At 38.6% G+C, this 26562-nt stretch overlaps 2 protein-coding genes across 16 annotated transcripts in view; both read left to right on the top strand.

Annotated features, from left to right (window-relative positions):
- The window catches only part of FGD5 (FYVE, RhoGEF and PH domain containing 5), an 85950-nt gene extending 78000 nt beyond the window's left edge, over positions 1 to 7950 (top strand). For all 3 annotated transcript variants that reach the window (XM_062008689.1, XM_062008690.1, XM_062008688.1), the window contains 6 exons: positions 260 to 397; positions 1452 to 1554; positions 3359 to 3486; positions 5099 to 5227; positions 5636 to 5784; positions 6371 to 7950. In XM_062008689.1, coding sequence (XP_061864673.1) covers positions 260 to 397; positions 1452 to 1554; positions 3359 to 3486; positions 5099 to 5227; positions 5636 to 5784; positions 6371 to 6407 — 684 coding nt within the window. In that variant the 3' untranslated portion in view covers positions 6408 to 7950. The remainder of the gene's footprint in view (positions 1 to 259; positions 398 to 1451; positions 1555 to 3358; positions 3487 to 5098; positions 5228 to 5635; positions 5785 to 6370) is intronic.
- Positions 7951 to 13924: 5974 nt separating this feature from the next.
- Positions 13925 to 26562, top strand: part of NR2C2 (nuclear receptor subfamily 2 group C member 2) — a 37908-nt gene continuing 25270 nt past the window's right edge. For 5 of the 13 annotated variants that reach the window (XR_009819817.1, XR_009819816.1, XR_009819813.1 and 2 more), the window contains exons 1-2: positions 15530 to 15623; positions 16720 to 16803. Coding sequence is in view for 6 of the 13 variants with exons in the window: in XM_062008727.1 (XP_061864711.1) it covers positions 16744 to 16803 (60 nt within the window). In the remaining 7 variants the exon portion in view is untranslated. Of the gene's footprint in view, positions 14011 to 14166; positions 14341 to 14828; positions 15151 to 15529; positions 15624 to 16717; positions 16804 to 18055; positions 18156 to 25050; positions 25374 to 26562 lie in introns of those variants that run through there. The other 8 variants (XM_062008728.1, XM_062008734.1, XM_062008732.1 and 5 more) reach the window with 8 other exon arrangements.

Raw genomic sequence — 26562 nt, 5'->3', positions numbered from 1 at the left:
AAGCTTCAGATTTTAAGAAAACAAAACTACACATTGTTTACACTAACATCATACACACAATAAAGTCACTGTCACTACAAACCCTAGCAGCATTATTCTAATGTTACCAACACAACTGATGTATGTTATCTCACTAATTTCACTTTTGGAATTAGGAAATTTTAGGATCTTAGCAGGTGAAGAGAGGAGAATTGTATGTAACAAAGCAGGGCTGAGAGGAAGTGCAGCTATCTCTTCATTTGTTCTTGTTTGATTTAAGCTACGGGAAAGGCTTGGAATACCCTTGGGTGAGAGGCCTCCTACTTTGGTACCCGTGTCCCATGTCATGATGTGCATGAACTGTGGCTGTGACTTCAGTCTCACTTTGAGGCGACATCATTGCCACGCCTGTGGGAAGGTAAGAGCAGCACAAGCTTCTCAGCAAGGCCTTATTCACACTCTGCCACTGCTGTAATTTCTGTAAACTTGTAGCAACATCAAGATGAGAATTTGAGTTATCACAGAACCTGTTAGTGCTTTGCTAGGTAATCAGACTTTGAAAGACTATAGTAGGAAAACAGAAACATTCCCTTGAGGGTCAAAGTAATTCCCAAGGTTTGCAGTTGAAGGCTTACAGGATAACTGTTGCTGGGTCCAGCAATTATATCTGATTTACAGTTAGCTCTAGAGACAATGAAGCAATTAACTAAAAATATAAGTTCTGTTCTGGACCAGAGAAGTAACACATTTAGTCCATATCTGTTCCCTAATAACAGTTGGTAAAATTACCTTCCCAGAAAAGTAAAACAACTCAGCAGTACAGCATGGTTTAATCTGTGACCAAAAAGAAACTTTCCTCTGGCCTCCACTGAAATGCTGCTGCCTTTTACCCTAAAGCCAAGAGGATCTATAAGCTTTCTTGGTTTTCTCCCTACATCACTGATTCTGGAGATCTATTTATATACATAAACTTGCAATCCTGTTTTAAACCATGGCCATCTTTTAGCTTCAGCAATACTTTTTAAAATCAAGCCACCAGTAATTTTTGTGTGGAAAAGCATTTCCTTTTTTTTTTAATTTCACAGAGAAAATCAGCCTGTACCTACAGACAGATAGCAAGGACACACAAGCTTGCTTAAGAAAGCAATGTTACTAACAAAGCTATGATAACAGAAGCAATATTAAAGCAGTCTTTCTGTGATTCACTAGTAGGGAAAGTCTAGGTTCCCGGAGAGGTGGGCACAGCAACAGTGTACAACCAAATACAATGATAATTCTGCTTGCCTTACAACAGTGTAAATCTACAACATTCATATTTCAGTCAGCAGATTTACGCTGACTACCACTATTTTAGGAGACATATCTGGTCTACTATCCATCTTCTTCCAGGCAGCTCAGAGAATTTGTTTTGTATGTGCATATAGACATAAATTTAAGTTATATTTACATGTAATCTCTCTTTGATGGAACAGATTGTTTGTAGAAATTGTTCAAGAAACAAGTATCCTATGAAGTACCTCAAAGATCAAGCAGCCAAAGTCTGTGATAGTTGCTACATGGAACTTAAGAAAAGAGGTAAGATTCCTCCATTCTTGGCAAAACTGACAAACCTGTCTGCATAATGGGAAAGCGTTAGGATCTGCCTACCATGTTGTGTTTAATTAAAGAGGATTTCTCATTTCAAGCATGAGATACATATATAGAGGTCCCAGAAGTGCTGGGCTGTATGGCAGATAAAACTCTTTCAGCAAGCCAGGTTTTCTGAGGGCTCCCCTAGCCTTTTGATAAACTAGAATAACAATAAAAACAATGTCCTGTGAGGAGTGGCTAGGGACACAGGGTTTGTCTAGTTTGGAGAAAAGGCAACTGAAGGGCAACCTCATTGCTCTCTGCAGCTTCCTGAGAAGGGGACATGGTGAGTGACGCAAACCAGGGAGGTTGTAGAGCCTCCATCTCTGGACACTTTCAAAACCTGCCTGGACACATTCCCGTATGACCTGATTTAGGCTGACCTTAATAGCAAGGGGGTTGAACTAGACAACCCCTAGAGGTTCCTTCCAACCCCTGCCACTCCGTGATTCTATGATCCTATGACCTCCTCTCCCTGGTATCCAGTGATGTGGGAATGGTTCAAAGCTTTGTCAGGGGAGGTTCTGACTCGACATAAGGAAACATTTCTTTACCCAGAGGGTAGCCAAACACTATAACAGGCTTTCTAGAGAGGTGGTTGATGCCCCAAGCCTGTTAGTGTTTAAGAGGCTTGGACAATGCCTTTAACATAGTTTAACTTTTCGTCAGCCCTGAAGTGGTCAGGCAGTTGGACTACATAATCACTGTAGATTCCTTCTAACTGAACTACTGTATTTTGTGATTTAATTATAGGTAATAGCTCTTCCCAAAATTTCTAAGAAATCATCCATTAAAGTAAAACAATAGCTTTGCAGTTCCTCACTGTCCTCATCCACGTTGTTGCTTTTACAAAAAGAAATCCTGAGGTAAAGTGCAGAGTCACTAAGAGTTTTTCTACATTTTTCTACATATAAGTCTCTTTTCTGATTTAAATGCACATCCAAATGAAAAGGTAAAAGGAGAGCTGAGGGCTACATATATATATACATATATATGAACAGATATGGATCAGGAAATAATGTTCTTACACAACTATTCATGTAGATAAACTAGAATAGTAGGGACACTATCAAGGATAAAAAGATGGAGACAGATGAAGTGTAGCTTTTATGTCCTGATTAAAGAAAAAAAAAAAAACAAAAAAAACCCCATAAATAGCAGTAGCCAAACACATGAACAGATACTGTCACAACAGCCAAAAAAGCATCCCCAAGCCCAAGTTCAAGAAGTGATAACAAAGTTTTGTGCTAAAACAATGCTTTGCTTTACTAAGAGCTCTCAGGTAACAAGTGCTGCCAAATCGGACAAGAGAGGTTAATGGAGACAGAAACATAACTCTCTCCCTTGCAGAACTCAGAGTATGGTTCATACAGAGAGAAGGACCCATTAATCTATCCTGACTAGGTGTTATAGAACATAGGGAAATAAAAGGAAAAGCCATTGCCTTAATGGTGATTCTAAATTAGGAGAAAACAAGCTGTGTTTTGTGCTTTATCAGCTTTCTTGCAGGCTTCTTTCAAGTAGCTATAGCTTATTACCATTCACCTAAGGTCCTACAAAATACACCCATCTAATCAGACTTAAAGAGGTAATTTGAAAGAAAAGCTAAACTAAAACTTAGATATGGTGAAAACATTGCATTTCCCTTAGTCATATACCCTAGTGTATCATATGTCTCTTACATCTAGCTTGATATGTACTGATTCATCCATTTTTCCTCTCCCCTTTCTGAATTTTCCTAATCTTGCAGAGCGGCCCCTAAGTGTGAGCTTCCCTCCAACTTCACCCAGGTGTTCAAGCAGTGCCTTCTCTGTCTTCTACAATATTCATTATTCATCTTTTAAAAAACAAAAGAAGATTCCTTCAGCTCTTACAGAGGTAGGACCAACTGTAGAGAACTGTGCAATCATACTTCAACAGTTGTTTATAACTTATTCTGTGTGGAGTGGCATCAGACCATGCCCTGGTTTACTTTTATCATGCAAATTTTTTTTTTTTTCTCTCACAATAGTGTTTAAAATACAAAACTACTCTGAGCCCACTAAGCAATCCAATTAGAGCAGTGTACTTAAATTTGCTCATCAGCCTGTGAAGTCTTTAGAAAATTAAGATGATTTCAAGGTACTACATAATAACACAGCAGACCACAGTCAATGAAGTATCAAGAGAATGTGATACACTGTTGACCAGTTACCTTTTTTGACAAGACCTGTAGTTCCAAAATCTTTCTTTGATTTCAAGAGAAAATAAACCACTGATTATTTAGAGAGTAGACTCCGGTCCTTAGCAATCAATTTAGGAGCATAAATGTTGACTCAGATAGTGTCCTTTCAGTTGGAGAGAAAGTATTTCAGATCAAATGGGTAAAATCTTGATCTCACCAATGTAAACAAATAAAATTTCCACCAATTTCACAGGGCGAGGATTTCTCCAGCTATCTTAGTTTCTCTTCTAGGAACAAGGTGTCAGTCATGTTGATGTACTCTAGGTAGCCAAGTTGCTCATTGAACTCAAGCACATTACGGTATCCTCAATTCACTTAAATTACCAGGTATTTATCATTGTGTTAAAGGCAATATGATGCAAACATCTTGCTGAACTGATTGTACAGTCAAGACAAGACTCAAGAAGTTCTCCAGCTTGGTTTGTGCTGAGGTGAAACTGACCCGAAGACACAACACAAACACACAAGTTGAATACTAGACGAACCTACAGGCACAATCCCAGCCCTTAGGGATAGAAGTATTCCCTTTCTCTCCGCAGGGAGGCAGTACGTGCTTATGAACTAGCTCACAACAGCATTGCTGTAGAACTTTTTCTAATGTGCTCTACCCAGGCCTCAGAACATTTCCATTCAGCTGCAAAACACTGCTATATTACTGCTCAGTCTTCTTTGCTATCAGTGCCACAAAAGCTGGTTTTGAATCTCTGCCCTTTGTTTCTAAACCAAATAGTTACTGTGGTTTACTACTGCAACTAATAATGTACACAGCATTGTGTATGTGTATATGGGGTAACCTCTCAGAAATATTCTTTCACAAAGGAAACAAGTTCACAGACAAGCGATTAATGTAAATTGATATAAAACCACTCCAGAGTCCTAAATATACCCATATCTTAAAGAGTGTTCAGCCACAAGATTGTAATGCTCTCTTGGAAGCATGTACTTGTAACATATCAAAAAAAACAAACCTGGCAAGAGGGACAAGTTCAGCTTTTCAGAGCAGAACTGTAAACTCGCTGACCTCAATAATAAACAACTGCATATTTTCCATTAGACTTACTGCAAATTAAGTTTAATCAGAAATCTCCAAAGAGTTAAAAAGAACCGTAATACCATGCTTATATTTTTTCTGTCTTAATATTTTAAATAGTCTACTTATGGTTTCATGAACTTAGACCTGGTTGTCTGATTTAATGCAAATATGTATAATCAGGAGCAGAAAAGCCTTTGCTGTTACAAATCCTGGTTTCTCCTACCTTGCTTCAGGTGGCAGCCTCAGAAGAAGGAGTTACCATCAGTGGTTACCTCAGCAGATGCAAGAGAGGCAAAAGACATTGGAAGAAACGCTGGTTTGTTATCAAAGGCAAAGTCCTCTACACCTACATAGCAAATGAGGTACTGTACAAATGGAAACTTTTAAATATAGAATATTTATGGTGATCATTATATCTGTGCAAGTTCAACCTGCACTATAAGCTTCTCCTCTACACCTACGTAGGAAATGAAGCACTGCGCAAACTGACTTGAAATAGTCTGCTGTCTGAGTTTCCTTCTTTACTCTCTACAGACAGCACAAGTAAACGTGAAAGGTACACATGGCAGTTCTCACAACTGCCTGCCTTGTCAGACCTGGTCCCAACAGGGAGCTCTCCTTAGATGAGGGGCCCAGCCACACCCCTAGCTGGACCTCGTCAGCCCTCTTCACAAACTGCCCTCCGATATTTGACTTCTTGCTATTCAGAAAGAGTCCTCAAACTCTCACAAGCCTTCTCTCTAAATTTTGGTTCACTGGTTTGCTTTCAGGACAGAGTTGCCACAGAAAGTTTGCCTTTGTTGGGTTTCACCATTGCTCCAGAAAAGGAAGAAGGAAATACAGATGCAGTTTTTCATCTCTACCACAAGCAGACTCTCTTTTATAGCTTCCGAGCAGAGGATAACAATTCAGCACAGAGGTATGACACAGAACCTCCACACTACACAGAGCACAGGTCCAAAAGCTAATGCAAGGCTTTTCCCTTTCCTTCACTTCAGGAAACAGAGGAAACAAACAGCTTTCAGAGTGTTGATTAAGCCCAATTGCATGTGGTTGGCCTAGGTGACATTAGAGATCTACCTGGTGCTTTTCAGTTCCTTAAGGAGAACTTGCTCCCCTGTGTAGGTAAAGAAAAGATAGTTGTGAAATTAGTAATAAAAATGACAGCACCTCAAGACACACAGGAAGGGAAATGAGTGTTTACAAGAGGTTTTGTTTCTTTTCAACATAGAACAGAAAAGACAGAACCACTCAAGTAAGACAGCATTTATACTATGTTTTGAGATTTTACAGGAAATTACTTGTAAAGGTTGTACTAGAATATAACCAGTAGCCAGTTCCCTGCTGTAATCAAGACACTATAGTTCCTCAATAGAGTTGGGATGGGAAGTAACAGTCCTCTTTAGGCTTTACATTCTTAAAATACTTATTTTTCTTGAACTATGTATGTTCTTAAAATGCATATGATTTTACGTGTACCACTTTTAATTTCTTGCTGTTTTTAGGTGGATTGAAGCCATGGAAGAAGCATCCATATTATAGCAGCTATCACTCATTGGACTTAGAATAAATTCTCAGATTTCTATACATTTCCAGCAACCCTCTTCTGTCTTGCAGAAGTGAACAGTGTATTTCAGGCAAACTGGCTACATACACTGGATATGAACTGTTTCCAGACTGCTCTTTTTGCTTCCTTCTTCTTACATCTACATTTTTACAAATTGAAACTTTGAAATAGAGAATATTTATGGTGATCTTTGTATCTGTGCAAGTTCAACCTGTACTATAAGCTTCTCTGCTGATCCCACAATAAACTGTGTCTAACATCAAGACAAGAAATACTGATTACAATAAGTAACAGGCTTGGTTTTATTTACTCTAGAGCACTATCGTATTTCATTAGGTTGGGTTTGATGTTTACCATGAAATGAAAAACAATGTAGTAAACAACAAACGCTCATTTAAAGCACTTTATTATTTTTATAAAACTACAGCTTCATTTTTTCATGGTTTTGGGGCCCACTTTATTACTTATCCATTAACAAGTATCAGCATGAAATTATCTCCCTTGTATGCTAAATTGCTTCCACAGACAATAAACAAAGAACACATTCAATGTACCTGGTCTACCAACACTTCACTGGCTATGATCCAGGATAATTACTTACTATTAATTTATACTTTTTATACAGATCACCATATAATTTATGTTAAAGGTTTAATTTCATACTGTAGTACTTTGAAATGCACTCCAGTAGCTCTACAAATCCAGATGTTGAATTTTATCACTTCTAAAATAACAAGGGTTGTTTTTTATTTATTATAAACCTACAATTTTATTTAACACTAGTCTACCTAATAGTGTTAAGATTTTTATCATCTATTTAAATAGTCTATTTTCAAAGCTCCTGTCGTTTCTGCTGTTCTTGATATGAAAAATGTCATCAAAAGTTTAATCCAGATAACCAGCACATCATTTCAACGATGCTGGTGAACCGAAATGCACGTCGATTTGCTTTGCTGGAGTGCTGTGGTACTCCTATGGCTAAGGGCATCAGACTGCTATTGTGCACTGCATCTCCAGGGCTCAATTTTCAGCAGCCAATGTCTGTAGGACTTCAAGATGCTATGCTGATTTACACCAGCTGAGGATATAATCTCTGGAGTGTTGTTTTTAATGTTTTGTTGGGGTTTTTTTACAAAGAAGGTTGAGAAGTGCTGTTCTAATTATTGCAATAAAATGGTTTTGTGTCCTATATTTGTCATAATACTTGACTGAAGAACATAATGTCATTTATGATTGAAATATATCTTTCTATAAAAATGCCATGTTCAAAAATTTACTTACATTAAAATATATTGGGAGGTGGGGATTTTTATTACTTTTATTTTTCCCTTTCTTCAGGAAGCTTAATGGATATTTGAATTTTTTACCATAACAAACTGTTCAGATTGTCCATATTTTAAAGATCTGTATGTATCCAAATGATGAAGGTAGTTCAATTTATCATCTGGAAAAACAAGCTTTAAAAAATCCCCAAATACACACCTAACTCTAAATAAAAACACTGCTGTTTGATGTTTATTTTGATATATCTCAAACTGATAGTTTCATAAAGCATATATCATCATACACAGAAAGAAACCAAGCATGAGAAAAGTAAAATTTTTGTATTCCTTAGTTAATGGAGGAACACCAATACTAATTCTGTTTCTTTTTAGAACTTACTACCAATACACTATAAATGTTTATCCCCTCTTAAAAATATTCTGCACTGATGAAAAGAAAAAGAGACTATTCAGCATAGAATAGGATCTCTAACCATGGTCCCAAACAAGACAAAACAAAACTGCAGAACAAAAGCATTATGAAGATTTAGGTGCTGACATTTACTGACTGTTGTATTCAGTTTTCAGTTATAAGCAGGAAATGAATACATGAAAATATTTTGTTGTAAAAAAAAAAAGAACCCACAAACAATGCTATTACACATTGTTTAAAGTAATGTGGAAAAATAAAAGAGAAAAGCATGACTGCAGTTCTACAGGCTTTTCCTTCACATTATTTTTCTTTAATTCCAGCTTTGCAATTCCAGTTACTGTTAACAGACACTTACCTACTACCAATTCTCTGACGAACTAAGGAAGAGCATAAACTCAGGTGATGGTAGTGGAGACATCCTGGTAGAAATCTAATTGCTATGATGAGTGTTCCAGTTCATGCTGCATTTACCTCCTCTAAAACCCAACTACTAATGAACTCTACTTCAGTTACAGATATGGTCTCAATACACCACAAAGCAAGAGGAAGAAAAATGTCCTCACAATTTCAGTCCAAATGTTAATCTCATTTGAGCAAAGCTAAGCACCAGAGAGTGTTAATCCACCATTTAGAAAATTTTAGTAACGACCTTTTAGAAAATTGGAATGTCTTAGAGGTATATAGATACTCCACTTACTGTACGCCATTTATTCCTCTTTCTTCCCAACTTGTAGCTGGTATTGCACCTTCAAAACAAACACTTTTTTTCACAACTTTACATATGTTAAAAAAAAATCAGTAACAAGTCACAATATACTAGCTACTCGGTCAACTTCTCAGATGCAAACCAATTCCATTTGTTGCTTCAGAAGTTTTCCGTGTATTTTACTACTTATTGAAAAGCATTAAAATTATCAGTCTTTATCTGCAGCTACTCCATTGTCACTTTGTGAATCTCATCCATGCATGCTTAAAACACTAGTCTAACTTTACAAGTTACTTGGGAACCTAATGTACAAATTTCTGTGTATTAAAAACATTTAGATCCTTCAGTGTGAACAACACTGAAACACCACTTTTGATGAAGTTCTGAGAAGAGAGTCTCTAGACTCCAGGGCAGGTTTACAAAGGCTTTCAGAAAGGCACAAGGAAAACTTTTTTTTTTTAAAATAATCTTTCCTAAAATAAACATTTCACAAATATTCTGAATGTCTTCATTTTCAACAGAATAATAGCAAAGACCAGAAAACCTTTAAAGTGCCCATGAAACAGCATTGTCATTCTTTGCCAAGCTTTCTTCATATTATTATTACTAAATTACACAATATTTTAATTATAGATAATTACATTATAACAATTACTATAATTATAATAATTTCATTATTTTGATTCTTTTAATAGTTTTTTCCCCAGAGAAGCGTCCAGCTTGCCTCTATGCTTGGAAAGGCATAGAATTTTATATTTTATATAAGCATGCTCTTTTTTTTTAATATATTTTTACTTGTAGTACTACATTTTAATGTCCTTTCCTCATTCTCCTAAGTTAAAAAAAAAACAAAACAAAAAAACACACACCAAAAAAAAACCCTACAAAACAACTGGAGGACAGTTTAAACTGCCTAGTACTTGCCTATATTTTAATTTTCTGTATCACATACCACGTCATTAACTATAGTACTTGTCAGTAGACAAATGTGATCTCAAAGCAAGCACCATAGAAACTGGAAATACTTTCTGTCCATCCTGACAGTTTTTAGAGAGCAAATGCCACAGACTGTACTCAGACAACATCGCATCTTTGTCTTTACACATTCTAGAGACAACAGCAAATAGTATATAACAGATAAGATAGAGTGGCTTTTTTTAAGATATATCTTTTACTTACTGAAATGGTCTCCACTGCACAACTAATAATTAAATTCTGACCACCACCTGAGCATTGTGAGCTCAAGGAATCACTTCCCCTCTTTTAAAACAGCATGTCATTAATATTTCCAAACACACCATTAATACTATTCAGAACTCAGGCTGATGATATTTCTGCAACTGACAAATCCTACAGCAGACAGCAAGCTCACTTTTGCTAAGAGGAAACTACAAAGAAATGAGGGTGAAAAACCCACAAGGTAGAGGTCACTAGCTTCCCTCAATATTACTCTGCCATGTAGAAGCTAAACACAAGGCACAGGGACTCATACTTCAAAAATCATCTACGACCTCTTTAAAGTGAGATTTATATTAAATGTGATATTAACAAGACCAAACCATTTATACTGTTAAAACCTTCTCAGTCACTTATAAATGTTAATTTTTTAGGAGCTTTGCTTTTAAAATTTACCTCAAAAGTTTCAGAAAAATTCTATGAAAAAAGTAAGAACCTGAAGTGATAACTTAAAAATAACAATAGTCTACAATAATGTCAATCCCAAACATTTAGACACATGAATAACCTTAAGTCTTGCATTTATTTTGCACCTCTTGGCCCACACCGAGTTTTGACCCTCCGTTAGTCCACTATGTACTTTCACTACCAACACAACCAGAGAAAAGGTTTTTGGCCTATATCATAGGTTCCTCTTGGAGCCCACCTTTGCGTTGCAATGGTTCTCTCTTGCACACCTGAAACATCCTTCCCTGCTTGTAAGTGACGTGTCTCATCGTACCTCTCATCTACGTCAAATTCACTCCGTCTCTTAGGAGGGAAGCACCTTCCACAGGGTCTCTTATAGGGCGGCCTTGCAGTGGTTTTTTTTTTCTTCTGAGGAAGCTGTTCCACAAAGGGAGGAGCTGAAAGCTCCCTATGACCAGCAGATGAGCGTAAAAAATACCACCACTAAAATCCTTCCATAACTATGGCCAGGAGCAACTGAATGCTTCCCGATGGGAACGACGGCCCGTGGTGAGAAGCCCACACGCTGGAGCATGTGCAGCCGCCACGGACCCCGACGAGGCCGCCACGCTGCAGCACGCGCCCGCGGGCAGGAGCCACCGCCCCTGACGAGAAGTGCGGCCTGAGGAGCCCGCCATGGAGCGCGAGCGCCCCTCACAGGAGCCGCGGCTTTGGGACAGGAACCCGCTCTGCAGCAAGATAAAAACGTGAGGCGGAACAAGGGGCAAAAAGGCGCTCGCGAGAACTGACTGGAACCCTCACGAACCACTCTGAGGGCTGGAGGGCAGGGGAAAGGTAGAGGAGTCGGGAGGGAAATTGGGTCTGTCTGAAAAGGGCAGCAGGGGAAAGCAGTGGTTTAATTTCTGGCTTTCTCACCATCCAAAGCTGTTTTAACTGGCACTTAGTTAAATTAATTTCCCCCAAGTCAAATCTGTTTTGCTCATAACAGTAATTTGTCAAGTGATCTCTCTGTCTTTATTTTAATCTATGAGCTTTTCCATTCCCCTGCCCTCTCCAGGAGGAGGAATTGAGCAGTTAGGTCAGCATCTGGCTGCACCTCAAATAGAGTAGTCAGATTTTTTTCTTTGCTGCTAGATTAGTTATTAACCTTTCCTTGTAGAGTTATCTCAGTTATCTTTGATCTTTTTCAACTCCAGCATCTTCTATTGAATTTATTTCTCTCCATTCATAGCTAAAGCCAAAACCAAGCTATGCATGCTTACCCATGGTCTTTTAGAAATATATGTAAAAAATGTTACAAATGGCAACACAATCTAATATTACTTATTAAGTAAAGGGTATACAGTATAGTTCTATATTTCACTTATTTCAAGAGTTGGAGCAAATAAATATTTATCTCACTAGAGCACAGACAGTGCACTTGTGTTAGCTAATTCAAGAGGCATCCCAAAAAATAGTAATAATTAAAATAACAGCCTGTTATTTATCACAACTTGCAAACTGCAGATTTAACATTTCCAAAATTTCAAGTAGTTACAGAGATTAGTAGAATGCTATGTAACAGAACACAGAATTTGTTCACTGTTTTTAAAGAAACAAACTAAATCACTCAAAGGTTATTAGATACCAATGTTGTTATTTCCATAAAATCATGCTGCTATGACAACATGGTTTAACTTACAATTACCACCTCCCCCACCCCAAATCCTCACAACTATCAATGTATACCTTAGAATACAGGACAAAACAAAGCAATCTTATTTTGTTTCTTATCACATAACTGCACAAAACATTCAACAGGGTACTTGCAGACTTTGCTTAATAAGATATACAATTTTCATTACTGCATTTTTATTTCTGGTACCACTCAGATCAAGGAAAAATGCACCTTTAAAGCATTTCTGTACATCTTGCCTTCCAGCAATGTCAGTTACTTGATTCAGACATTGGCAACATCCACAGCAATACAAAATTACTTGAGACGTTCAAAGATATACTGAATTTTGCTTTAATGTTTTATTAAGTAAAAATAAAAAGCTGCTTTTGAAGGTAGGTGTATGTCCAGATTTGGACAAGTTGGAAATCCTGCATTTAATGTTACAATAGTAAACACCTAAGATATTTTTCAAAATGTTTTTCTTTATGTATTACAAACACATCTGTACATCAGATGCTTTAACTCCAGTTTTATGGCAGCACTGCTATAATTCACAGGTGTGGTCCTTCATTTCCTCATATGCTTGCCCCAAATAGCCTGCTTTAAAAAGCAAAATCTCACCAAAATCAAACCCAATACCCAAACCAAATCAGGGTGCTGACTGCAACTGCAGACAACAGCATCTCCTATTAGTTATTGCCTTGAACTGCTATCTCTTGCATACATTTCCTTTCAGAGATTATTGTAACTACACATCTTCCAGTTTTACTGTTCATCTGATCACTCCTTCAGTTTGCTTCTCTCAAAATTACTAGTCCTAAGAGTAACTCACCAGAAGTATTAACATCATTTTAAAATGGAGTGTGGTAGGTTAAGAAATAGCTACACACACATTATCATGAACTGGGGTGACAGGTCAACATATGATAGCCTCGGATAGAGATGACAAGCCCTGAAAGGTGGACCCACCTCCATTGCACCCAAAACTGGATCATGTACATTCAGATGCAGAAGCCTCACTGCCTGCACCACTGGGAAAGACCTCATCAATTACATCAACTGCACAAAATTAAAGTGACACTCAGGACAGGTTGGCAGTGGCCTTTGTGAAAATCAGCATCAACTGCAAGCCTACCTTTGACTCTGCATCTTTACTGAGAACCATGATGTAGGCAGAACATTAACATCCACCTGCGTACATAATAACCACCTCCAGCCAATTAATCTGAGCTGCTGCGCAGGCCCTCCCAGTGTCCAAGCACGGGTTAACAAAATCTGCCTCTGCACAGGGGCAGCTGCTTCCTCTCGCAGTTTCAGAAGAGAACCCTGCAATCTCCCCGGCTCAGGTGCCCACCCAGTGCCCTCTGCGGACGGCGCGCAGCCAGCGCCCACGACAGCTCTCTGGGACCGACTCCACGTGTGCGACGGATGCGGACGCAGCTAGTGCTCCCAGCACGGAGGCGCGGCCCGGCGGAGCGTTGGCGCGAAGGCTCGGAGCGGCTCAGGTAGCCCCTCCCCCGCTGCCGTCCCCAGCCCCGCCCCGCGAGGGGGATGGAGGGGGCCGCGGCCGGCCTGGTGCTGGGAAGAGGAAGCGAGGAAGCACTCCCGGGCGGCGGCAGCGGCGAACGGGGTCACGAACTCTGACCTTTCACAGGGGCACGGCACACAAACCAAAACACCACCCCCACCCCCCACGCGGCCCCGTAACACAGACCCAGCCCCCACCCCCTCCCCTCCGTGGACCCCGGTAGCCCCCTCACCGCCACCGCCCTCACGGGGGGAGGGAGGGCCGCCGCCGGGCACCGTCACCCAACACCGGCCCGCCCGGGCCCGGGTCAGGGTCACCGCCAGGGCACGCCTGACGCGAATTCCTGAGGTAAAAATCGTTTTTTAAAATCGAGGCGGCCCGGTTGGGTTTCTTTCGTTGGGGCCTAGAAGAGGGAAGGGGCGGGGGGGCGCATCGGGGCCCTGTTCGGGACACCCTCGCGAGCGGCAAGGGGACGGGTAACGCTCGGTTTAAGGGGAGGGGGAATTAGAAAGCTCCGGTATTTTGCTGGTAAGAGAGAGCTGGCCGAAGGCTGGCCCACAGCGCCTGGAGATAGAGAACGCCGTAGTGAGGCGCGGAGCCGATCCGGTGCGCGAATCCCGTTGCGGAGCCGCTAGGCTGGAATGTCGGCCGCCTGAGGCCGGAGCCGGTCCGGGCTCGGTGAGAGCACTCTGCTGTCCGGGGGGGTCGCAGGGGCGATGGTCGCGGCGATGATGAGCTCGGGACGCGGACACAGAGAGAGAAGATGGAGTCTGAGCGGGCGGAGGCGGCGGCTTGAACCCGACCCTTTTACCTTTGCCACCGGGAGGGCGGAGGGGAGGGGGCGGCGGGTACTTTGCATACGGGGCTGAGACCGCCGCCATATTACCGGCCACTTCCCTACTGCCATACCTGGGCCCCTCGTAGCCCGACATAAGGATATACCGGAGGGGAGGGGGAGGGTGCCTAATGGCGGCGGCGGCAGCCCCGCCTGGGACTTGGCCGCCAGCCAGCGCCGCCATCTTGTGCTTAGTCGCGTCCCTCGGGTGTTTTCCCTCTCACGCGAGAGGCGGTGCCACAGGCATTACAGGCGGCTGCCTCAACCAATGGGTGGCGGGGGCGGGAGCGCTGTGCCTCCGATGAGGTCATGGGCTGGGGCGAGGGATGGCCCCTTCCGGGGTGCGGTGTCGCGGGGCGGGAGTCGCCCCGCGGCGGCAGCAGTGGGCAGCCGTGGGGCGCGGGACGGCGTGGCCGGAGCTGCTCCTGGACGGGGCTCTGACCTCGGCATTTTCTGATGTCGCATCAATTGCTGCAAGGATTCCTGCTGGGTTCCCGCCACGGTTGCCCTGTAGCAGACTTTCCTGGCAGAGCCCCGCCTTTTCTGCCTATGTCCACACGCTTAGGAGCAGCGTGCTGGGGTGCTCCTTGATGTAGCTGAGCCGAACGCGCAGAATGAAGGACACGATTTCCATTAAAAAAACCCAAATATCAGTAAGCTTGAATTCTGCCTTTTGCCGTGTCAGCCTAGTAGGTTCGTACCCATAGAATATTTCAAGTACAGCATATGTTCTGAGATTGATGGTTTTGTGCCGTTATTTTGGACATCGACGCATCTACATTGTTTGCTACCCTATTACATTGAAAGTACTTTCCTGGTGCAACAGGTGTCTTCGTGCGGTTTTTAAGTTCCACCCTCTGTTGTTGGTTTATTTTGGGAATAAAATATGCTCATGGGGTTTTGCTAGGAAGCTGATTTTTACCTTTTTTCACATCCTGGGAGTCAACATGAAGCTTACATGGCACAGCTGTGTACAGTCTCTTGGCTTCCAGTTGAATTAGATGAGACAGCCTCAACTTGTTGTTTTGGAAGGGTTGAAAGTACAAAAAAACCTTGATGGATAACAGCACCGGCAGCAAATCTACCAGAGCCTTACACAGCAAAGACTTCATTGGGTCCTAAAAAGGTATTCTTAAGACCAAAATATGTTCAAGGCTTTCTTAATCTTAAAACACTGAGAAAACCGCATGTTATGAGCATATAGTTATCTTCCCTGCTGACCATTAAAATGAATTTAAAATAAACACTGAAAAGGAATTACTGAACAACTGAGAAACCACCACCAAGCTGCAATATTAAATGGATCTGGTGGAAATGGTTCATAAATTTACCGTGGAAGTTGAACACTTGCATAAAAATGACAAGCTGTATGAGAAACTAGCATAGAGGTGATTTCCATAATGAGTGTCTCAACATTGATTATGCACTCTTAGGAACAATTTTCTATTGGCATACACAAAATAATTTTCAAATTTAATTTACCACAATCAAATTTAATGTTTTTAACTTAATGAATTTTTACATTTACAACACTGTCAATTTTGTAGAAATCACCTTGTACGGGGGACAGTCCTAGAGACATATGTGCATTTCTCATAATGTGAGGAGGAAAAAATATATCACATAATAACAAATAGTTCAGGTAATAGAAAATACATTTTAGATGTACCAATTTGTTTCCCTTGTGATGCAAGATTTTTGTAATAACATGACAGTTTCATGGAATGATTCAATAAAAATTGCTTCGAAACAGCATTCTTAGATTGCTCTTTCCTTATCCAGCATGGAGTGTAGAAGCAGTTGAACTGTAAGGTTCCTCTCTCCTTGAGTGAAGGAAAGCACCTTGGAGGTCTGTGAATTCCACAGACTACATCAGTAGTTGATGCACAAATTAATCCGTTATGATGTATGAAATTAACACCTCTTATTTGGAGCTTAAATAACAGAGTAAAAATAGTACATTAGAGGCTTCATAAAGTAAACTATGTGCCTCAGCTTTTTTAACACTATGGTTTCAATATGCTTGTACTGTACATATATATGTGTATATGTGCACACACACACTCATCCATGGCATATTTTCTTATTTGTCAAATAGTATTGTAAATAATCCAAAAGTCATATTGGAGTTTTCTTTACTAATAGGACAAAGATTTCTTTAATAATAAGAGAAAACTCAAACTTCTGTGCCTGATGGAAGTTGCTGGCATCTTTTCAAACAGGTTCTCTAATGATCTTGTTTCACCATGGCAACCAATATGGAGGTGCTGGCTCAGCAGGTAGTGGAGACTCAGCAGGTGGCTGAGGTGAGTGACAGATCACAACAGTCGGTATATGAGCTTTTGAAATGAAAAACATATTAGGGAGTCCTTGATGTTTACAGTTAAGCAAAAATGGAACAGAAAATCTTTATAGAACTGTATTGCTTTACACTTGGGGACAAACAAGAAAACAGTGACACCAGTATGTAGTTTGTCTACTTGGCTTCATTCTGGTGGCCCCCATATTAAGAATGCAAGTAGGAAAATCAACATGAACTATACAGAAACTTGGTTGTATTATAGATTGTTTAAAAGATTAATACAACAAAAATTCTGGCCATTTGATCATCTTGACCATTTTGGACATGAAAAGTTTCTGGTCATCTCTTGAGTTGTCATTTAAATCCAGAACCATGTTTGAACTTGTTTTACTGATGCACTATATTGAATTTACAGTGGGATGATTAATTTAAATAAGACTTTATATTTTCTGCCTACACAAACAAAATAGTAAAAAATCTACTTAAAGTGATATTCAGTTATGTCTTATCCTGATGTATATTCACAGAAGCCTGGATGCTCAACAGCTAAAACGTACAGATCAACTCCTAAACACTGAATCTGCATGTGATCATGGCCATATAAAAGAATGTCTTTATCTCCTTCAGTTTTCTAACTTCAGTCAAAAAATAAAATAGAATTTTTGTCTGTTTAAAATTATTTGCTTTCATATCCTTCAAATTTACTATGATTTATCACAGGATTATGTAAGTAAAAATAATGAAGGGCAGTAGTCTGAGACCTCTATAGACAAGGCCACTTTTCAGACATTAGTTTGGGGAGGGGGGGTGTTCTGACCTATTAAACTAAGATAACACTTGAATATTAAAAAAGTATTTTTAGTTCAAAAGAAGCTCTACATTTGAAGGAGATATGTGTGTCATTGTGCTTTCAGAAATCAATTTGACATTTTATCCTTAGAGCAATTCTTTTCTAAAAAAAATTTGTTTCTTTTAAGTAGTGTGGAAAATGGCCTACTGAATATCCTGGAAATAACATCTAAGGAGTAGTTTCAAAAAAATTTCACACTGAAAACCGACAAGCAAATTTTCCCTCAGGTTTGCAATACCAGGTATCAATTTGGCAAGCTGCATTTTTTAGAAACACTTCCAAGCAAACTTGGAAATAGACCTACAGTGGGAATACTGGCAAACCTTATACTATTTTGGTAGAACTTGAGTGCTGTAATCACATCTAAGGCACATAAAATATGTGACATTTGTAATTCCTCGTGCAGGAAATGCACCGTGGTAACATAGTGTGATGGTTGTATCTTGCCACTGGAGAGATCGCTCCATCTCAAGAGTGTATGAAGCTCTGTGATTTCTTCCTGGCCGGTGGGTAAATAGAGGGCTTCATCTCTTTATAGTATTCACCTCCTTAAATTATATGCCTGTCCACTGCATAACACCATGAAAAATTGTTCATGGAGAAAAATGTTATAAGCAGCAGTATCTCATTAAGAGTTAACTAATGCTATGACCATGTTAATGTTAAACCATTTCTTTATGAATGGCTGGCTGCCTGCTATTTCTGTCTTCAGTCAGATGTGGTTTTTAATACAAGCAAAATACATTACTAGTTTTCTTGAGGTATGATACAGTTCCATGTTTGTACTCACTGTTTGTCAGAGAAAATGTAGCATTAAACTTGACACTGACCTTAAAAATGAGAGGCTTTTTCAGCATGTCTTTCATTGATGAAAATTAAGTGGAAAGAGAGATTTGTTAATTATGCACTGAATCTTAAGTTACAAATTATGAAAGGCAAGTTGAAAACGGGATAACTTAATGTAAGTAACTGGCAGGTTTATCTCTTATCTGCATCATTTTTTCAACCTAATTACCACATACCTAGTGCATGGGTTTATTGAAAGCTATGATATCAAGAACCAAATCAGACTGCCATGTAAGTAGGCCATGTGTCGGGGTTTTTTTCTTGAGCAATAGTTTATCAGCTTTGTTTTCCATGAAACTGTGACTGTGTCATATAAGTTAACTGAGTGCACTCCAGTATTGCATGTATTATTGTACCTACTCTTTTTTTGGGACTTTGTAAAGTTGTTCTTGTTATGGTTTCAAATGCTCTCACTGCATTTGCTTCTGCTTTATAGCAGTGTTTCTTGCTGCATTTTTCAAACTATTTCTGAGCAGATTGGTTGAGAAAGTTCCACTTTTAGTGTCAGCAGTTCCTTTTACTTAGAGTTTCTGAAGTTGGGGTGCAGAGAACAGCTAGGGGATTCAGAGGGAATTTCAGCAATTCATCCACATACTGAGCAGCTTTTGAAAAGCACAGAAATACTTTAGCCTTAATACAAAAAGAAGTAACACTGCTTCTCTCAAGTATTGTTTACTACTGTCACTGTGCCACAATCAGTGGCTCAAGTTCAGTCTCAGTGCCAACTTAGATTTGATTTGCATATTGTTCAAGAAAAATGTATTTGGTCATGAAATATAGATGTATTTCCTGTGCAGTGCCTTAGTTTTTAATGAAGAGTTTTTAAACAGGACTGTCAGTGTGGGGAGGAGTAAGGGCTATTTTGTCTTTCCAACATTAGCTCTGATGTGACCAGGAAGAACGTTTAGCAGTAGATAAAACTTCCTCTTCTAGGGAAACATGGCTAGTTCCATGACAGCCACATACTAATTCCCAGTACACTTTTTTTCTCTGTCAGTGGCTACGGAGGGAGATGATTCTATTCAGCCCTCTGCATACTGGGATCTTGTTTATGTCAGTTGCATTGCTGGAGGATTTCAGTTACTTTCGGTGCCCTGATAAAAACCTATCAAAATATTAAGCCTTTTTAAAAATATGTTTTACCATGGGATTAAAAAAATGCAAGGTTTCTTTATCACATACAGTATTTTCTTGTTCCTCTTTGGATCTCTTTGACAAACTACATCAAAAGTAGCTCAGCAATTTAGGTTTAAGTCCAGACAAAGCACAGTGTGCTGAAAAAGAAGAGTAAAAACACTTCTGTTCTCAAGGAATAAGTTTTTTCTTTGTTGTAAGAATTAAGGAAGTGAGAAATAAGGTCATTTATCTTTAACATTTTGTTATTATCATTGACCGTTTTCTCATTTCTGGATGAATTTTCAAGGTGAATTTTTAATAATGAGTCTTTTCAATTTTAGTTCAAATACGGCTTTTCTCAAGTTACTGTTAATTGGATAAAACTTAGACATGCCATCAGCCTGAGAAGTATCTCATACAAAGTGAATATTGGAGTAATGGGATCCTAAATTGCGTATACAGTTTGGCAGACTCTGAATTCCATAATGTTACCAAATGTGGCATAGCCACTGGTGTAATATAGATGTTGGGGTGCTGCATTAAGATGTAATCTGAGTTTTTCAGACTGCAGATATGCTGAAAATTGCAACTTCTTCCATGACTGTTGTTGTCATGTGTCTCATACAAGACCTTGCAGCAGCATCCTGTTGTAGGGCAGTTAAAATATAGGTGAATGCTTCTGTAGTGATCTGAACTTTATCTGTTGTTCTACAAAGAACCCAAGTTGTCAGGACAGTTTATTCCAGAGAACATCACTGAACTGAAACTTTTTTTGTGTCTGTAAAAGAAATATATTTGGATATTTCCAGGCAATATGTATGTTTTTATAAAAGCCTATTTTAATCAATAGCTAGAGAAGTTCTTTAGGAAAAATACTTACAGAAAAATAAGTCTGATTTGATTTGAATTGTAGCAGGTTTTATGGTGTAAAACTTGGTACCATATTTTTCATTGAAATTCTTTAACTCTTTTATGAGAGAAAACTTGCAAAAAAATAGTTCAAATTTCTTGATGCAGTTGAACATATTTGGTCTGTGATTCCTTAACTCTGCCCTCCTTTAGTTTCTATTATCTTTTCTATTAATATCTCTGGAATTGGTTTATGCTTAGTGAGAACTGACCAGTATATTCAAGTTAGGGTGATGACGCATTGGTACGGGCTGCCCAGGGAGGTGGTGAAGTCACCATGCCTGAAGACACTGAGAAGATAGATGTGTATGTACACAAGTCAGTTTAGTGAATACTAAGTGACTTGGCTATATGGCTATGAAGAAACCTTACTTATATCAAAGGACATAAAAAGAAATGTCTAGAGAAGCTTAGCTTCAAACTGACAATTTTAGGTATAGATATATATTTTATGTATATATAGATACCATAAGAATTTAATATGATGGCAACTAAAATGTAGAATGTGAACTACTTTACTGGAATAAAAAAACCAGGAAAAGTAAGTATGAATATGTGAATTTTTATATATAACTTTTAACATATATATAAAATGGTAAAAAATGGGTAAGTGAAACGGAAGAAGCAAAATTTACTTTTACCAGACTTCGAACTGCCAAATACCTGTTTTTAGTTTAATGATGAAAGAGGCAAGACAGCAGATACATAGGTTTCTGAGTGTATTTTTCTATTTCTCGAGTTTTGTGCAGATCCTGTGTCATTTAATGCAAGTCATTATTAATTATTTACACTTCAGCATATTAAATGATTGCTAATTATACTTTTTGGTTTGAGAGTCGAGGCAAATGCAGTCCTCTGCAGATTGGTCCAAAGCAGGTAATTCTCCATGCCGTGCAACTTTTCTTCAGCATCTCTCTTCCAGTGGTACACCAGAAGTACATTTGGCGTGCTTCATGAAACTGTTTTGTTCTCTCATTCTGCCTATGTATAAGTAAAGTCTGCAATGTGAGTGATAAAATGAAAATATCAGTTGCATCCTCATGGACTTTTAAGGAAATCACATAGTAGTTAAGCACAAAATGTTTTTAATCTCTACCAGGTAGGATTGGTTAATGTCATGATTCTGAAAACTGCTTTGAGATATGTGGAGTTGTCTTCACTCATAAAACTACATTTAGTACCAATTTGCTTTTTCCCCTTTACCCCTTTGCCTTTTCCCTCCAGTTCAAATGGACTGAATTTCACAGCCCTTGTACATGTTGGCAAAAATTCCAGTACAAGATATGGTCCCAATCTTCTGCAAGCATACACCAGAGAGTTAACAGACATTCTTACAATGACATTTCTAATAAGTGAAACACATACAGCAACAAAAATAAGTAGAATGATAGAGATCTGAACTAATTTCTGAATTGTGTTTTCCCATTAAAATTTCTAGGTACAGTAATTTCAGGATATTTCATTAAGAGGTCCTCTGTTACATTAAACATAATATATATTCTTCTAAGCATTGTTCTATAATAAAGTCACTGTTGAAATATCAGAAACTCTTTTAAAGTTATAAAATACTAATTCTGGTTTGCTGTGGATGTTTATTATGGTAGCATAGTTGATGTCCTATAAACATAAAAGTGAAAGCCTTTGTACCTGTAGTATTTCTGTGCAGTATATAGTACTTCAGAAAGTGCCATAAAAAAAAAAAAATCACCAGGCACTACAAATCTAACATGACCTTTATTTAAAGAGGCATTTTTCATATTTTATATTTCTTGCTGAAAACTTTTAGATTTTGTGGGTGACATAAGCAGCTGTGACAATGTTGTTAACTACGTTAGTAGTTAGTATCATTAGTAGTAGTTCTATCATTAGTAGTTACTACATTAGTACTAGGAAAGCTAAACTAACTGCATATGTGTACTAACTACATAGTACTATGAAATCTGTCAAATATAGTGTGCTAACATAGTACTACATTGGTACACTATAATGGATAGGTTTTCTATTTTATTTCAAATTTATTTTACTTTGCTAGCTTTTCTTTTGGTTCAGAAAACAAGCTGCTTTTAGTCTTATTTTTTTATTCTTTTATGTTTTTATATCACATCTGATTAATTGTTGCGAGGATTGTACCTTCCTTTACAATGCAGCTGTTCCAAACTTTCGTGTTGGGAGGTCTACTTCTAAACAGATGGTTAAGTAGTGATAAAGTTTTATTATAATCAGGACTTGGTTTTTGTTCCAGGAAAGACAGCTGCTAATCATAAATGTTTTTCCTGAATGAATTGTACAAATGAAAGCCTAGAGTGAGAAGGTCACTCATTTGGTTTTCTCACGTATTTTGTGTAGAATACTTTACCCCACACTAAATAGCAATTGCATTTACATTATACCCATGTTATAGATATGCTCCTGTAGTTACAGTAATCATTTACTTACATTATTTTCAAGAGAGTTGTACAATGAATAATTATATTTTCTATCAAGTAAAGAGCCTAATTTCAATAGTGAGCACATTTCTGTGCTAAAACTAGGAGTCTCTGAAGTTAACAGAAAATACCAATACTACTTAGATACCTAGGCCATGCATTTGTTGCATAAACCTGTGTAGTGGAAGTCTGTTGCATTCAAGTTTACTATTTGAAAACTTGTGAAGTATATGGCCATTTTTTTTCCCCCAAACTTAACACGTCAACATGATTTCACTTTCTAAGAATTTAAAGATATTTTCTTTTTTCGCCTATTTGACAGCCTTCACTACAGCCTCATAGGAGTATTTTGTTACCGAGTTTAAACCAGTTAATCACATGTGACATGAACTCACTGTATGAATTCTTAAGTCTATTAAGACTGATCACACTATTTCATATTTGAGTGCCCTGGACTAGTTTAGAAAGGTCTGTGTTCCTTTAAATACATTTGTTTAAGGCTTAAGATACTCCATGGGGAATGTGGGGGATTTTCCTTTGAATTTTGCTAATTTGAAAATAATGCAAGATACGGGCAAACTCTTCTCAGATTTCATTTTGCTCTTTCACAGTTCACAGTGAGCAGGTTAATGGGCTTAAGAACAGGGGGAAGCTTGATAACTTGGGACTGTCTTTCCCAGATGAAATTAATCTTACTATTAGACCAACTCCTTCAGCAGCTGGCAAAACAGCAGGAACACGTTGATTCTGCTTCCTTGGTTACAGGGAATGATAGTGCACTTGACCTTCAGAGAAACAGGGTCAAAGAAAGGGCATTTTAAAACAATACTGACTGCTTTCTGTGATTGGAATCCTCAATAATGGAGACTGGATGAAAATCTCTGTGATCTGACTAAAAGTGACCGCCACATTTCTCCAGATGGTTTTGCCCTCAGAGGTTTGCTGAGGAAAAAATGTAAATAAGACTGCAGGCGGAATTTGACACTGTAAGTACTGACGTCTGTACAGTATACAGCTAGGGAGCTCCAGGAGGAAAACAGTACTAAGTGTATTAAAGTAGATTCTTTTTCCCCTGTCTCTTAAAATAGGTGCATTTGATGTGTTTTTTGTAGGGAAATTGGGGGGGGTGAGCTATGTTTTATACTATATGTAGTATTTTCTGACTAGATCTAACAGTATTAGTGGTTACTTTTAAATAATTGTTGGTTAAGCCTCTTTAAAATGTGGTGTGCTGAAGTTTTCTACAAAACATGACCTAATTTGTTTCTTTCTTCCTCTGTTGAAGATGAATTCTCGTTTGAGACTCCAGTCAAATTAAAGCATATCTAAATTTTAAAAATATACTTCAGAATTACAGAAATGTGTCATAACTGACTTTGGAGGGCTAGGTTTTAGCTTGCATAGCTTCCAAAACAGTTGCTTTAAAGATGATACATGTTTCATGGTGTCATGTTTCTTCTAACAACAGATTAGAATACTCAATGTAATGTTTAGTCCTGTAAGTGAAACTAATAAAATGCTAAACTGTATTATCTGAGACAAGACATCTGCTTTCAGAATACTGTGATTAAACTTGTCTGGGAATCTAATTAATGATAGCTTAGGTTAACCTTTGATAAGCTTAGGTTATCAAATCTCTGATATAACTTTTTTAGAGTGGTGCATGTTCTTGGACTGCTTTTTTTTCCTCCCCCCCATTGTTTTTGCTGAAGAAGTCAAATTTGGTGCAATTGACTGGATATCATGGAACCACAGAATGGTAGGGGTTGGAAGGGACCTTTAGAGATAATCTAGTCCAACCCCCCTGCAGAAGCAGGTTCACCTATATCAGGTCACATAGGAACGTGTCCAGGTGGGTCTTGACCTCCAAGGAAGGAGCCTCCACAACCCCTCTGGGCAGCCTGTGCCAGGGCTCCCTCACTGAAACACTGAAATAGTTTTTTCTTATGTTTAAGTGGAACTTTTTGTGTTCCAGCTTCATCCCATCACCCCTTGTCCTGTTGCTAGCTACAACAGAACAAAGAGATGTCTCAACCTCCTGACACCCACCATTTAGATATTTGTAAATGTTAATAAGATCTCCCCTCAATCTCCTCTTCTCCAGACTAAACAGCCTCAGTTCCCGCAGCCTTTGCTCATATGAAAGATGTTCCAGTCCCCTGATCATCTTGGTGACCCTGTGCTGGACTCTCTCCAGAAGTTCTCTGTCCCTCTTGAGCTGAGGAGCCCAGAAGTGGACACAGGACTCCAGATGAGGCCTCACCAGGGTAGAGTAGAGGGGGAGAAGAAGCTCCCTTGACCTGCTGGCCACACTCTTCTTGATGCCCCCAGGATGCCATTGGCCTTCTTGGCCACGAGGGCACACTGCTGGCTCATGATATGACCATAACAAAGCATCACATATTTATCCATTCTGATGATCTGAAGGTATATGACGATGTTCAAGGTAGAAACTTAGCTGCAAAACAAAATGACAAAAGATTTTTTTTCCCTCACTCTTGTAAATTGTGTATTTAAAAAAATATGCTCCCTTTTTGCAGTTTATTGATTTACCATGGTTGTTCCGCTGTCAACCAAGGGCATGGCTAATTAGAAGACTCTACTATATCTACATCTCTCCTGTATATTTACCTCATTTATCATGCAGTTTTTGTGACCTCTTGTGAATTTCCTGAGTTCTGCCACCTCACCTGCAGATATTAAACACTACTGTGATAGTCTCAAATTCTCATATAGAATTCAATTATTATCATCAGTCTTACACTGAACTCATTCCTGTAGATTCTGTGGAACCACGTAAATAGGGGCATTTATGAAAAACTAGATTATTGTTTGCAATCACAATTTACAAGTGTTGTAAGTGGTACAACTTAACAATATAAAATTATTTGATGAAGTTATCAAAATGTAACATGTTTTATAATGTATATAAGATTTATTTAGCATTAGGCAGACACATACAAGTCTTGGCTGCTAAGTCATTGACATTATAGAACGTTTTTTCAAAAAAACAGTGTTTTGGCACAAATGCATTGTTTTCAAATAAGTAGTTATGTGTTAAACAGAGTATAAAAGAAACCAGTAGTGCCATACTTTTTTCCTTCTGATGGAGTGCATCATTGCAGTACTATATTCCAATTGAAAGGGAATCACTATAGAAACTTGTCGTATGGTAATAATTTATGATGTTTATTATTCAGATATGCTGCATGTGTGAAAATTTCTGTCATGTGTCTTTAAATATTATCAGTGTTTTTCCATCATTTTGTATAACTTTCAGTGAGAATGTGACTAAAAAAGTATCCATGGTATGTTGTTAACTGTGGACAGTAGTGCCACCTCTGGAGTTACTGTAGTTTACACCAAAGTACTAATATCTTGAGTGCACTAATGGTTGTTCAGATATTGTTTCAACTTTTTAAATACTGGTGAAAATATGCCAAATTATCTCCTTTGTTTTTGAATTTTCTTGCAAGAGTCAAAGCATTGAGCCACCTCACAGACTGCTAACTTGTCTGTTGAACTAGTAAAATGCACCAAGAAAGCATAGCTTTTGTAATAAGTATAGCACAAATAAGCCTATGTCATTTTCTTCCAAATTACTGGTTTAGAAGTA

The sequence above is a fragment of the Colius striatus genome, chromosome 15, assembly GCF_028858725.1.
Source record: "Colius striatus isolate bColStr4 chromosome 15, bColStr4.1.hap1, whole genome shotgun sequence".
NCBI lineage: Eukaryota > Metazoa > Chordata > Aves > Coliiformes > Coliidae > Colius > Colius striatus.
The sequence above is the reverse complement of the archived record's forward strand: the minus strand, read 5'-3'. Positions and strand labels throughout refer to the sequence as shown.